Source organism: Zalophus californianus, chromosome 12 (genome assembly GCF_009762305.2).
Source record: "Zalophus californianus isolate mZalCal1 chromosome 12, mZalCal1.pri.v2, whole genome shotgun sequence".
In the NCBI taxonomy this organism is placed as follows: Eukaryota; Metazoa; Chordata; class Mammalia; order Carnivora; family Otariidae; genus Zalophus; species Zalophus californianus.
This window is the reverse complement of record NC_045606.1, coordinates 106,641,966-106,656,976: the sequence shown is the minus strand read 5'-3', so window position 1 is coordinate 106,656,976 and position 15,011 is coordinate 106,641,966. Positions and strand designations below refer to the sequence as shown.

General features: G+C 43.2%; 1 protein-coding gene across 2 annotated transcripts in view; it reads left to right on the top strand.

Annotated features, from left to right (window-relative positions):
• The window catches only part of ESYT2 (extended synaptotagmin 2), an 83,458-nt gene that overhangs the window by 41,429 nt on the left and 27,018 nt on the right, over positions 1 to 15,011 (top strand). For both annotated transcript variants that reach the window (XM_027574253.2, XM_027574254.2), the window contains exons 7-10: positions 4,893 to 4,948; positions 10,062 to 10,182; positions 13,607 to 13,783; positions 14,785 to 14,867. In XM_027574253.2, the coding sequence (XP_027430054.1) occupies positions 4,893 to 4,948; positions 10,062 to 10,182; positions 13,607 to 13,783; positions 14,785 to 14,867 (437 nt within the window). The remainder of the gene's footprint in view (positions 1 to 4,892; positions 4,949 to 10,061; positions 10,183 to 13,606; positions 13,784 to 14,784; positions 14,868 to 15,011) is intronic.

Genomic DNA, 15,011 nt, shown 5'->3' with positions numbered 1-15,011 from the left:
GATGCCTGGTTCATAGTAAGTCCTCAGATTTTTAAGAAATTAAGTATTTTCCTACACATAGGTTTAGCTCTCTGGTGGGTCTTAACACCAGAAGTCAAGTTTTGGTAAACACAAAAACTTGGGTGAAGTTTCTGGTAAGGGCCAGAACAAGCCAGTGTCTCCCCTTGGCCGTGTCACAGGGAACCGACCCCTCACTCATGCTAACCTGACTGTTGTTGAAACTGCCTCTCGCATACACTCGAAGGGGTGTTTCAGAATCCCCAGCTCTCTGTTAGGCCTATTCCAAGAGCACAGATTAGCCTCAAGTAAATCCAGCAGGTTTCTTCCAGAACTTATTCGGGAGATGTCATGGGGCATACCCACAATGTGTTTATCCTAAGAGGGTCCTTCCAGCTAGCAGAGTCTTTGAACCACAGAATGCATTTCTCCATCTGTAAAAATGGAAATATCTTCCTTTTACAATGACCATGAGAACTTGAGTCCTGTTAGCTACAAGTCTAGCAACAAATACCTTAATCAAAGGAAGGGGAAAAGGAAAGGCTTTACTTAAATGAAAATAGCATGTATTGCTCTCTCATGAAACCTACTGGAATGCAGAATTTAAAGCCTTTGTGACTGTCTGTCACCCATGCCTGATATGCCTTTGCTAAATTCTCTCTTCCCTCTGAGACCAGCTTCCTCTGGTCCTCTAGTCCACATGCCAGAAACAGGGCTGCCAGTGCACTCAAGAGGCAGTGCGTCTTCCTGCCTTCCGTTCCTTGTTCCAGCTGTGTCAGATACAGACCCCTGGACCGGCTGGGAGGAGGAAGGTTGCCGTGTGTGGATCAGGCTCCCGGAAGCCAATTCCTACAACCCTGTGTGGAAGGCAGCAGTGAGGTGGAGAGGCAGGGCTGGGCAGACAAGTCCAGCAGATCTACCAGACTGGAGACGGTCCCACACTTAGGCCACATATCAAGTCACCTGGGAGCTTTGGCGATATTTACCCTGTCGGGTGTTCTCAGAATTTCCTGGATCAGTGGTTTGATATCTTTCATTATTTTGGATAGTCTTGCCCCACCCCCACTAGTTGGAACAGGGGAGCTCCCCACTGCTCTGGCCTGCCCTGGGTTTCAGGGCTAGTGCCCTTTCAGGTGACCTTGCCGTCTCCTTGTACTTGTGTCTTTGGTGGGTCTTAATGCAGGCGTGAGTCTGCACACCTGCCCCCAGTCATTCAGGATCTCCAACAGTCAGGGCCTGGGACGGTGTCCTACTCTCCCCAGATATAGAGGGTATTTTCTTCTCCTCTCTCCCCACCTGCAGTGAGCCTTCACCTGTGTGTCCCTTTTCCTAGTGGCTTCTTTTCCTTACCATTGAAGGTGGAGTTTGGGTCTTCCCAGCAGCAGCTGCTCCTTCCCTGACCTTACCCCTGCAAGAAGTGTTTTCCCCAGTCTCTGTGACCATGCTCAGCCCACCCAGTGGGTTGCAGATGCCCTGTGTCTGGATTTCAGAGGGCTTTCTCTGTCTCACCTGCACCTGGCCTTTAGCAATTAGGGTTCAACTGGAACCTCTCAGTTGCCCTGTGGCGGCCTTAGCCATTCTTGGAGCTGCCTCTAAGGAAGGGTTTCAGGCTGGTGGCCCTGTCACCTCAGTTCTTCTTGTGCATCTGCGATGCGCTTTCCAGTTTTCTACATCCCAGGTGGAAGCTGGAAGTCCCAGGGGTTTCTTGGCCTTTACCACCAGTGAACAGTGACTAGCTGAAAAACTCTGGAGAAGCATGGGAGCCACCGGTCTGTATTTTTAGCAGACTTCCCATGTGATTCATGGTCTGTGCTGTACAACTTAATGCACCTAGAACACCTGACATGGAGTAAGTGCCGAAATAAACAGTTGAACTATACGTTTCACTACATCCATCAGACTGTGCGTTCATGGAAAAGCAGAGAGGAGAAAGGCATGAAATGGTTTTCATGAAATACACAATTCATTTGTGTTGTTCCGTGAAAATATAACCACACTACTGATTCCATTTCTCCTAAGAGAGGTGCAGCGGCCCAGAGAGGGGGTTGAGAAATGTCTGTCTCTTCAGTTTCTCCCAGAGATCTCCATGGTCCCAGTGCAGTGGTTGGGGTGGTGACAAGGGACACTAATTTTATTTGCTTTGCCCAAGCACCGCCTTGCTTCCAGCCCTCTGTGGCTTCCCTGTCTGTATGCTCACTTTCCAAACCTCTCACACTCACTCGTTCTCACATGTGGTTTTACACTCACACTTGTTCTCATGTACACTCACTCGTTCTCACATGTGCTCACACTCACATGTTCATTTCTCACCCTTGTCCTCACGCATGCTCTCACACTCACACACAGTTCTCTCCCCCTTTTCTCACCCCCCATGGCTCTGAACTCTTCCTGTCCCTTTTCCTCCCCTTGCTCAAGGACAGGCCAGCTCCTCTTTCCAGGGCCTCCAGTGGGTCCCTTCCCTGGGGGCTGCTTTCTTGCATTCACATCTCTTCTCAAACCCAGCTAAATCCTGTTCCTGCCTCCCTGGCGTTTGGTTTCTCTGAACTTGGGTAGCATTTAAACAGATCTCCTCATTTTGACAAGGGTCATGAGAGTAAGCCCTCTGTCACCTGACACTTGATCGTCTCTAGTTAAAGTCCCTTCCGGGGGACCCACCTTTGACAGGACCTCTCATTCATTTTTGAGTGTTTCCCGAGCTTTCTGATTCCACAGGATGCCCCAGGCTCATCTTAACACTTCTTGCCCCAGTCCTGGAATCAGCTGCTTTTTCACAGTCCCTTGGAAGATGTATTTAGAGATCATGGTCAGGGTGCTGGCCGGTGCTGGTTGCCGCAGACTGTGATTGCTTCTATGCCTGTTCTTGGGGAGGACAGGTATGAGGGCACCAGTAGGAGTTTGTACTGATATTTGCAATAAATTTGTATTTCATTTCTCTTACTCTGAAAAATCTTAGTCTTTCAGGACTTCTTAAAAAATTTTTTTTTCAGGGCGCCTGGGTGGCTCAGTTGGTTAAGCGACTGCCTTCGGCTCAGGTCATGATCCTGGAGTCCCGGGATCGAGTCCCACATCGGGCTCCCTGCTCAGCGGGGAGTCTGCTTCTCCCTCTGACCCTCTTCCCTCTTGTGCTCTCTGTCTCTCATTCGCTCTCTCTCTCAAATAAATAAATAAAATCTTTAAAAAAATTTTTTTTTCAGTTTTGGTCTATCCAAAAGAATCTTGACTCTTCTAGCTTGTGTTTATTTATAACTATACACTTCCCAAAGGGATTTGAGCAGTTTTATTACTGCAACGATATGGGTAATTGAGATCATGCAATTTCAGTTAGCATTTCTTCTACAAATATAAAGCACAAGTAATTTTATTATGTGCAATATGCACTCTGGTAAGAAAGCAGTTTTTCTAATCAAGCTTTTTTTTTTATCTGTCTACATCCACTAAATGGAATCTTATCTTAGCCAACTATGTAGGAATTATTCTAAGTAAATACCCAAATACGCACTAGAAAATTGAGCAAATAGAATACAAATGTTGACTGAGTGGATAGAACATGTTCCACTGATATCAGGAAAATGTAAATTGAAGCACGGATAAAGTACCATTTTTAAACTACCAAATGGACTGATTTTTAATATCTGTTTTTGGGGAGAGTATAAAGAAAGGACATTTTATACATTTAGGGTAGGAATATATATATAAATCAGTACAGGATCTTATTTTGGGAGGCAGTTGGGTAGCATCTGTGAACATAAAAAATAAACGTATAAGGGGCGCCTGGCTGGCTCATTCGGTGCAGTGTGTGACTCTTGATCTCAGAACTGTTTCGAACCCCATGTTGGGTGTAGAGATTACTTTAAAAAAATAAAAATCTGTAGGGGCACCTGGGTGGCTCAGTCAGTTAAACATCTGACTCGATTTTGGATCAGGTCATGATCTCAGGGTTGTGGGATTGGATTGAGCCCCACCTTGGGCTCTGGGCGCATTGGGCTTCTCAGATCAGCACAGAGTCTGCTTGAGATTCATTCTCTCCCTCTCCCTCTGCCCCTCCCCCCGCACATGCAGAGGCGTGCATTCTCTCTCAAATAGATGAATAAAATCTTTAAAAAACATAATAAAAATCTTTTTATTTTAAAGATTTTTATTATTTGAGGAGGGTGTGCCTGGGTGGCTCAGATGGTTAGGCGTCTGTCTTTGGCTCAGGTTATGATCCCAGGGTCCTGGGATCGAGCCCTATGTGGGGCTCCCTGCTCAGTGGGGAGTCTGCTTCTCCCTCTGCCTCTCCCCCTGCTCATGCTCTCTCTCTCTGTATCTCTATCAAAGAATAAATAAAAGAAATCTAAAAAAAAAAAAAGCACAAGCAGGGGGAGGGAGGGGCCGAGGGAGAGGGAGAAGCAGGCTCCCTGCTGAGCAGGGAGCCCAACGTGGGACCTGATCCCAGGACCCCGAGATCACGACCTGAGCTGAAGTCAGACACTTAACTGACTGAGCCACCCAGGCGCCCCAGAATAAAATCTGTAAAAAATAAACATATATCTTTGACCAAAACTTTCACTTTTTGAAGGCTGGTTTACATATGCTACAAGAACATGTATATAAAAAGATATTCACTGAATCAAAGAGAAATTATAAATATTCTAAGTGTCCATCAGTAGGAAAGGTATATAAATTATTTGATTTTACCAGAGGAAACAGATACTATCAAAAACTAAACAAAAAAAGAGATAGCTCTTCATTTACCATCGAAGGACGATGACTTTTGATATTTTTACAAAGTGAAAAGCAAGATGTAGGATAGTATTATGACCTAATGCATTTTGCTTATAAAAAACCTGTTTGATTTAATTTGGTAATTGGAAATAATTTGGAAACTTAATATTTTTGCCCTTTTTTTAAAACAGCTTATAGAAATTAACTGGACAGGACTGACCAACCTTCTCGATATCCCTGGATTGAAGTAAGTATAATGTCATGTCCTATGGTTAGCTTGTTGTTGGTGTAGTGTGCATTTCTAGTGTCATGAAAAGAACACAGAATGGGTAAGGCCACTACCGGGCAGAATCCGTGCCTCTCAGCAGGCTCTCGTGTGTGGCTCAGATGAAGAGACTGGCTAGGTTCCGCTCTCCTAACTGCATCGGAGACACTGGGACCAAGTGAGCAGCAGAGTGGGTGAGGGTGTTGGACTGAGTCACTCACCTTTCATTTTACTTTTCATTCATCATGAAGCATCTTTCCAGCTTTGGTATTTTCTTTTTAACTTCTTAATTTTTTCTTTTTTTTTTAAAGTAGGCTCCATGCCCAACGTGGTGCTTGAACTCATGACCCTGAAATCAAGAGTCACATGCTCTACCAACTGAGCCAGCCAGTTGCTTCAAGCTTTGGTGTTTTAGAAAAGTAACAGCCTTTTAATATTTTGCAAGTTAATTTTTTAATTTGGTTTTTCTTATTTTCTCAGAAAAATAAAATTTTAAAAATGAATATATGTTTCGGAACTAGCCCTTTGGGTTCTTTTTAGGCTGTGCTACTGCCCCCATGCCTCCCGCTGCCCACAGAGGGGTAAATGTAGGTGCTAGACCTAGGAATGTGTAGGGTCACCCCAGGGTCTGGGTGCAAGAGCTGAGAAACCTAGAGTTTCTGCCTCACGTTACTGGGAGTCCCTTCATTATTCTGTAGCAATCTCACATCTAAAACATGAGGAAATTTGCCCATAATAAGCTTAGGAAACCATGAATGGCACATCCCTGCTATGAGGAAAGTGAAGTCTTCTTCAGGTCACAACCATCCATCTCACCTGATGGGAGGTGACTGTTTGCGATGGACCTATTGTTGCCAAACAGGAAATTCTGGAAACCTGCCTTTGTTATTTACTCTTGTATTTAAATGCTGAAATACAGTTACACATGTTCCTAGTAGGTAACTTTTCTAATCTGGATTTTTTTTCTAAAATAGCTCAGAAATTAAATTGGTCTGTTTTTTTTTTTCTATTTCTTTGTGTTTGTTTATGCCCTTAGAATGGCCATTAGAAAGAACTTTATATTGTTTCATTATCAGAGAAAATTTAGGACTTAAATAAAATGAGGCATAGTCCTCATAATGAAAATCTTTTTTAGGTACTGTGGTTTAATGGATATTGAAAGTTCTGTTATCTTTAAAAGATCTTTACAAAGAAAGGACAGCTTAAAGAACTGTTGAAGTATTCATTAGGATACTTGGTTGCAAGCAACAAGCCCAACATAAGTAGTCTTAAATAAAAAAGTAAGTAAATGAGTAGGGGTGGTTTGGCTGGCTCAGTTGGAGGAGTGTGCAATTCTTGATCTTGGGGTCTTGAGTTCAAGACCCACATTGAGTGTAGAGATTACTTAAATAAACTTTAAAAAGAAAGTGAATAAATAAATACTATTAAGACGATTTATTCATTTATCCAACAAATAGGTATTGTGCCTGGTATGAGCCAGCCCCTGTTCTTAGTGCCGTGGTGTAGCTGTGAACGGAACCGTCACACCTGCTCTCACGGAGCTCCCACTCCTGGCTCATTCCTAGCTCATGTCACTGGGCAGTCTGGAGCATTGTCGGGGTGAAGTCAGATGCAGGCAGGTGTTGCTGTTCAAACGATGCCCTAAGGGCTCTCTGTCTCACTCTGGACTCTGCTGCTCTCTGTGTGGGTTTGTTGTTAGGCAGGCCCTTACTATGAAGTAGCAGCTTCTAGCTTCTATTTTTCGTGCTTAGCAGCTTTAGTCTGAAAAGAACCTTCTTCTGCTAGTTCCAGCAAAAGTTCTGGGCTGACTTCTGTTTGTCCACCCATCCTTGGACAAACCCTGTGATTCTGATGATCACGTTTGGGTCTCATACCCACCCCCAGAAGAGGAACAGGGGGACCAGGGTAGGGATGTGGGAGAAGCAAAGGAAGAACTTTCACCAGTGGGAATAGATGCTGGTTAGCCAGCAAAACAACAAATCCCTGTTGCCATTTGGTGTAGAAAATGTGTTTGGGATGCCTGGCTGGCTCAGTCAGTCAGGCAGTCAACTCTTGATTTCAGCGTGGGTCATGATCTTAGGGTCCTGTTTTGAGCCCCGATTCCAGCTCCATGCTCAGCAGGGAGACTGCTTGAGGATTCTCTCTCCCTTCCCCGCCAACACTCTCTAAAATAAATAAATATTTTTAAAAAAATGTGTTTGTTGTACTTTCCTCCGTTTATATCATAGGAGGACTGAAACAAACGCGGGCTTGTCAAGCAGCTACCCTGTAAATAGCATTGTATTAGTTCCCTTACAGCGTGAACCAGTGGGTGTATGCTGCCTTTGGCAAGCCTGCAGCTGGGGGAGTCAGTCGCAAATCATTTATTTAAAAGAGAGACATGCGGCGGGGTGGGGGCGCCTGGGTGGCTCAGTCGTTACGCGTCTGCCTTTGGCTCAGGTCATGATCCCAGGGTCCTGGGATCGAGCCCCGCCTCGGGCTTCCTGCTCCACGGGAAGCCTGCTTCTCCCTGAGCTACTCTCCCTGCTTGTGTTCCTGCTGTCGCTGTCTGTCTCTCTCTGTCAAATAAATAAATAAATAATCTTTTTTTTTTTTAAGATTTTATTTATTTATTTGAGGGAGAGCGAATGAGAGATAGAGAGCGTGAGAGGGAAGAGGGTCAGAGGGAGAAGCAGACTCCCCGCTGAGCAGGGAGCCCGATGTGGGTTTTGATCCTGGGACTCCAGGATCATGACCTGAGCTGAAGGCAGTCGCTTAACTAACTGAGCCACCCAGGCGCCCATAAATAAAAAATTAAAAAAAAAAAAAAAAAAGAACCACTTTCAAAAAGAGAGATAAGGGGGCGCCTGGGTAGCTCAGCTGGTACAGCATGTGACTTTTGATCTAGGGTTTTTGAGTTCAAGCCCCATGTTGGGCATAGAGCCTACTAAAAAATAAAAATACAAAATGAAGTAAAAGGGAAATACATATACTCACACACATATGTCTGCATACATGGAGATACATAAATATATACACTCGGTTTTATTTAATGATATTTAATGATAATGGCAGGTTCTCTTTATATAGTAATAGTTTTTAGTTATATATAGATTTCTATGCATGCAGTACATAAAATATAGTATATAGAGAATTATATTATTAAAAATATATACTCATCTGTATTAGAAATATGGAGGGAAATACACACCAGTCAGAAACAAAGCTGTGGTATAAAAGGTATATATAAAAACATCCCTTTTAAATAAAATTATATTATTTCTATAGGATATATATAATTCATACAAAATTATGTAAAATTTATATAATGTAACATGTAAATTTTATGTAATAAAATATATACATATAAACTTAATATAAAATGTGAACTGTGCTTCCCACTCAAAGACTTTCTAACAAATCTTGCCTCGAGCATTACAAAATGAATATCTACATGCTGTGTCCATTGATAAAAAACGGAACCCGGAGTGTTATAAAGTAGCAGTAATAGCTGAGTTACTGCACTTGACCATAAGTTTTGGCTGTCCCCACATGTTTCAGTGAAGAACCCTAAACTGAGTGGTAAAGGTATAAGAAGGGTTGAGGAGTATGATAGAACAAGAGTCGGGTGATGAGCAGGCAGTTTTGAAGGGCAGAGAGGACTAGACCCCGACAGCAGCCAGGACCAGCAGAGGGGCAGCCGCACGTCGACGCCCCCGGGGACCCTTAGGGGCAGCACTGCAGCCCTGGGAATCCAGGGGGAGGCTGGTGTGTACACAGCGGCATATAAAGGGGAGCAGGGATGAGGCACCAGCATGGGCCTTCTGCTTTCCTGGGGCTTGGGCCTCTCCGTCTGCATGGCTAGGGTGGGTGGTGAGGCGGTTGGCCTACCACCATAGCAGTTAAGGGATTCTTGAAAGCATAGCATCATCAAAGGGTTTTCTGTTCCAGCAGATTTTTCTGTATAAACACAACCAGTATTTGGGTTGGAGGGGAATGGCAAAGTAAGAATATGCTTGGTATTCAAACTCTGAAGGACCATCTCACATCGCTGCTTAGTGAGCATATATCCAGTGTCTGGCAGCTGAAACTCTCTCTGTCTCTTTAGTGTTAACGTCTACACGGACATATGCATAAATAGAGCTCTGTTGTCTGTGGGGTTGTGGGTTTTTCAGTCTTTTTTCTGTCTTGGACTGGAAAGTCCTAAGGTAAGACTCCTTCTCTTGTCATTGCATTTGGATACCCAGCTTAGAGTGAATGTTCAACTCTTAACTGAATGATGGAGACTTTCACTCTGTCCTAGTGGGTATTTTATATGTACAATTACTTTACATATATCTGTTAACAATTTTAACATCTGAGAAGTACTGGCAAGAAATAAGATTCTCTTAAAACTTCTCAGTTCTGGGTAAAGGTGTTGAAATTTCATTTATGCTTTCAAAAATGTTGTCCCATACATGTTACTTAATTCTCACATTTACCCCAAAGAATAGGCAAAAATATATTAAAAGTACATTTGTTTCTTTATCCTCCACAATTTTATTCATATTACTGAGTTCTCTGTGCAGTGGTATATAGAATTTCAAAATTATTAAAGTATTCAGTACGCAAATACAGTGTGAAGAGAGAATAAACTGTAAATTCTTTTACTTGATTGGAAGCTATGCGAAAATAATGAGAAATTTAATGTAAGAAACCTGGAATGGGTAGGTGGATGTTTGTTATGGTATTCTTTGCACTTTTGTGGCTGCTTGAAATATGCTAAAAAAAGAAAAAAAGAAAATGTAATGTGTCTTAGTTGATATTAAATCAGTGATGAAGTCACACAGGAACATATGAAACATCATTTAGAATATTATGAAATGTAGCCAGAATATTACCTTGTGTTCTCAGCTATACATCTCAGCTTTATATATATGCCACATAGTAGTCACTATAGCCATATTGCAGCTAAAGTATTGAATTACTGTCTTAAATATTGTCTTTGAAAAATTAGATAATTCTGACCTTGTAAATGGGGTGTTGTATCATGTTTGTGGTAAGTTTGCTGCTAAAGCGATAACTAGTATTGATATGCCTGATAGTTGATTTGTTCTTTTTACCACCCACCTAATAGTGGTCTGTCAGATACGATCATTCTGGATATAATATCAAACTATTTGGTGCTTCCCAATCGGATCACCGTTCCTCTTGTCAGTGAAGTTCAAATAGCTCAATTGCGGTTTCCTATACCAAAGGTAAGTACTCCTGAGCACCCATTAGCACTTAGATACAGAGACGCTTATCACATACTTGGATGTTGTAACTTCTCGTGGTTCTCTTAACAGTGACCTTGCCATATGGATCTTGATGTGGTAGTTTGTCCTGTCACACTCCTTAGGAGATTGGCCAGTGTGCATCAGAGACTTCAGGGCAATTCTTAAACCTCAGCCATGAACGTCCAAGGTGCTTATTAGAGGGATTTAATTCTGCAAATATTATTACAGGTCATAAAGGACTGCCGTGACGGCATAGTTATCTCAGAAAGCACATACTATTTGTATTATCAAAATGTAACAGCTTAGTCTAAGTGATGGGCACTTTGTATAATGACTGGTACAGGGTTTCTCTCAGCAGTGAGTGTGGTTACCTCTGGAGTCATAAGCACCGCGGCAGAAGCAGTGCTGGTGTTACAACTGCCCTGGATGGGATCGAAAGGGCAGGGCCTGGATCTCTGTCACAGCCCTGGGTTCTAACAGCAGCTTTACTTTTTGGGCCTATTACTTGGCATGTGTGGACCTCAGTTTCTTCATCTGTAAATTTGGGGTGATGCCTAGCACACAGAGTTAGGTCACAGATACTGGAGTCACCTTCATTTGAGTAAACTCTGTAACCTCAACCAAAGACTGAGAAATTGCTGGTCAAGGACATAGTATTCCCTCTACTGGTCAGAGAAGAGGTCCTTGGAATGGATGGGCCCTCACAGGTTAGTGAGAGCTATTAACCTTAAAATAAAACCCCCAGGGGTGCCTGGGTGGCTCAATACATTAAGCGTCCGACTCTTGATTTCAGCTCAGGTCATGATCCTCAGGGTTGTGGGATTGAATCCCACTTTAGGCTCCTTACTGGGTGTGGAACCTGCTTAAGACTCTCTCCCCCTGGGGCACCTGGGTGGCTCAGTCGTTAAGCGTCTGCCTTCAGCTCAGGTCATGATCGCAGGGTCCTGGGATCGAGCCCCGCATCGGGCTCCCTGCTCCGCGGGAAGCCTGCTTCTCCCTCTCCTGCTCTCCCTGCTTGTGTTCCCTCTCTCACTATATCTCTCCCTGTCAAATAAATAAATAAAATCTTAAAAAAAAAAAAAAGATTCTCTCCCTCTCTTCCTCTGTCCCGCCTGCCTGTCTCTCTCTCTCTGTCTCCCTCTCTCCCTCTCCACCCCCCCAAAATAAAATAAAAAACTGCTGTTACTTTACCAGCAAAAATGGGTTTATTCAGGAACAGCAGAGAATTGTAATCTGGGACAATTACGCTATGGCAAAACCATAGGTGATTCTGCAGAACAAAGGGAGGAGGCTCTTTTACAGAGGAGAGGGGGCACTGGGAGGGGCTGCATTAATCTAAAAGTCCGTTGGTGTTAACTTGGAGCTGGGAAGTGTAGTGGCTTCTCGCTGGCTGAGCTGTTGCCAGGGCAGGAGGAAACCTTCCTTTCTCCTTCCGGGATAGTAAAATAGTATCCACTGGGAGATGCATCTCTCCCTGTTGGGTCTGCAGTGGACAGTGGACTGGTAGAGCCTGGGCACTGCCCTTTCTGGCCTCCCGACTCCAATGCAAAGGAGGATTTTCCTTTTACTCATTTTCACAGAGCTTTTCCCACTGGGCCCTCCAGAAGTGGAGCAGGCAACCCTGTTGTATGATGTCTGTAATGAGTGTGACACCAACACGCACAGGACAGTTTCTTTTACTAAACAGAAGGTGTTGAGTTGGTCCTGTTTCACTGCGTGTGTTGTTTTTAGTTTGTTTGCTGAAGTGGAAGCAGACAACTTTCCTTGATGCTTGTTACTTTTTTGAGGTTAAGTTAGATCTCCGTAACAGTGTACAAATCCTCAAACATGTCTGGGCTTCCTTACATTTTTTTGAAAGTACCAACACTCCAGCTAATTGATGCCTGAACTAGTTATATTGTTGGCATTCAGATTTGATGGGACAGTACATATGAGAAAGGCACGTCTTTTTTCCTTAACTTAGGATTTTCATCTCTGAAAACACAAGAAGTCTCTTCCATGAAGAAATCCTCGTCCTCCTTTGCCACTTGCACCTTTTATTCCCTGAGCGTGGTGAGCACCTGAGCCCGCCCAGATCCAACCTTCCTTAGCCTTGTGGGGTTTAAAAGCCATGCTACTTAAACATGTTGCCAGATTATCTAAACTTTAGACACATTTCCTGTAAACGGGAAATTCTCTTAAGTTTTTAAAAGCGTATTTATCTGTAAAAACGCATGTCTTCCTAGCTGATTGGGTCAGGACTATTACCCAGTGATTTTGAAAGGGTTTTTGGAGAATGCTGCCTCGTGCTAACTTTACCACCATTGTTTGCCTTGAAAGAGGTGTGAGTGAACATTTTTTTTATTTTACCAATTAAACAACATTTTAGGAAAAGAAAACTGTGTAAAGTCTATGAGTAGTACGTATTGCAAAGTTTCAGTTTCCTATCTATAAAATAAATTTAATGACAGTGCAGTTGACCCTTGAACAACATGGGTGGGGCCGCCGAGCCCCTGTGCAGTAGAAAATCTGCATATAATTTTTTTTTAAGATTTTATTTATTTATTTGACAGAGAGAGACACAGTGAGAGAGGGAACACAAGCAGGGGGAGTGGGAGAGGGAGAAGCAGGCTTCTGCGGAGCAGGGAGCCCGATGTGGGGCTCAGTCCCAGGACCCTGGGATCATGACCTGAGCCGAAGGCAGATGCTTAACGACTGAGCCACCCAGGCGCCCCTGCATATAACTTTTGATTCCCCCAGAACTTAAATACTAATTGCCTAGTGTTGACCAGACGCCATACCAATGACATAAACCAGTAACACGTATTTTATATGTTATGTACTATATTCTGTATTCTTACAATAAAGTAAGCTAGAGAAAAAATGTTACTAAGAAAATTATAAGGAAGAGAAAATACATTTACGGTACTGTTCTGTATTGAAAAAAATCTGTATATAAGTGGATCCACGAAGTTCAAACCTGTTTTGTTCTGGTCAGCTGTATTTCATAGGATTGTTCTAAAAGTTGAAGTAATGAGCGCCTGCCAAGGGCTTAGTGACACGTCTGAGACATCCTGTAATGGTGGTTCTCAGTCACTGTCGTACGGAACACAGGACTATTGGGTGACCCAGGAGACTAAGGCTCCTTGGGCTCCTGTTGCACACTGTCACTGGGGGCCTCACCCCTCACTCCACCCTGGTCTGGTCTCCTGACGGAAAGTAGTGATACTCGGACAGTGTCGTCCACCTTGCTCTGGCTTTCCCTCCGCACTACTGCCCGACAGTCCATGTTGACTTTCTTTTCTGCTGTGCAGGGAGAGGGTCTTCATGTTGTCCACTCTTCCTCATTCTTAGGATAGTGAGCACACAGCCATTGTTCCACGTGTGTCACAGTGAACAGTCCGTGCGTGCTCCTTCTTTTCAGGGTGTTCTAAGGATACATTTTATTGAAGCTCAGGATCTTCAGGGGAAAGATACGTACCTTAAGGGACTCGTCAAGGGAAAGTCAGACCCCTATGGAGTTATTCGAGTTGGCAACCAGATCTTCCAAAGCAAGGTCATCAAAGAGAACCTCAGTCCCAAGTGGAATGAGGTGTACGAGGTAAGATGTGTCCAGTGGCATCAGTTGGCTTCTCTCCAAATTCTGATTCCACTCCTGTTACACAGGAGTGTGGTTGGTTTAGAGCATCATTTAAATCATTTTTCTTTAATTTCCCACCTTCAGAAGTATTGTACCTTCTGTCCCTACCTCACAACATTGTCATGCCAATGCATAAACAACACATAAATTTTAAACTTTAATTACATTAAACTATCACAATAAATAATTGACAAAGTGATTTCTGTGGTTAACATATGTAAACATTTACAAACATGAGATTATTATGTACTGTTTTGTAAATTCTCATTTAATACATCTAGACATCTCTCTCATGTCAGTAAACATAGATGAACATGATTTATACTTGCCATTCACTGAATAGATTCCATCATTTCTTTACCCAAGGAGATACTGGCTGTTCATTTCAGCATTAGAACCACTGCTATTACCAGTGTAATGGGAATGTATTTTTCTTCACTTGACCAGGTTTTCTCCAGATAAGCTCCTCAAAGTGGAATTGCTGCATCATAAATCATGCTTTTTTGAAAGAATGATACATTTTTGCAAAATTGTTCTTCAGAACAGTTGTACAGTTTATGCTCCCCCAGCTTCCCATCCTCCCAATCCTGTTTGTTGCCAGATTTCTTAATCTCTAAGTGGTGGTACCTGGATCACTTGTTGGTATCCCAAGAATAGCATTTGAACAGAGCCACTTCAGGACTAGAAAGATGTCCCAAGCCTGTACCAGTTTGTGGGCGCTGTCTTGTGACTTGACTTCAGAGCAGTGGAACTTGACTCAGATGACTGGAAGCACAGTAGACTGTTAGCTGGTCTCCCGTGGAGACGTGTGTTTGTGTGTGTGTGGTTGGACAGTGACACAATGTAAGCGCTCCAGTACTTACCATGGGAGAGAACTGCAGGGTGCTCCTTGCTACCGTCCTCATGTTCAGTAGCTGCCAACAGTAGTAACCGTGTAAGATAACTACTCTTTGTTTTTTCAGGCTTTAGTTTATGAACATCCTGGACAGGAATTAGAGATTGAGCTCTTTGATGAAGACCCAGACAAGGATGACTTCCTAGGAAGGTAAACCCTCGGGGAAGGAGAGCACAGGGTGCTTTTTCTTCTGAGTAGTGACACTTAGAACTAATATGGCTTCAAAAAATACGCTATGTATGTGTTACGTGTATTTTTAAGTGGCTTCTTAGATACAACATTTGTTTCACCTTA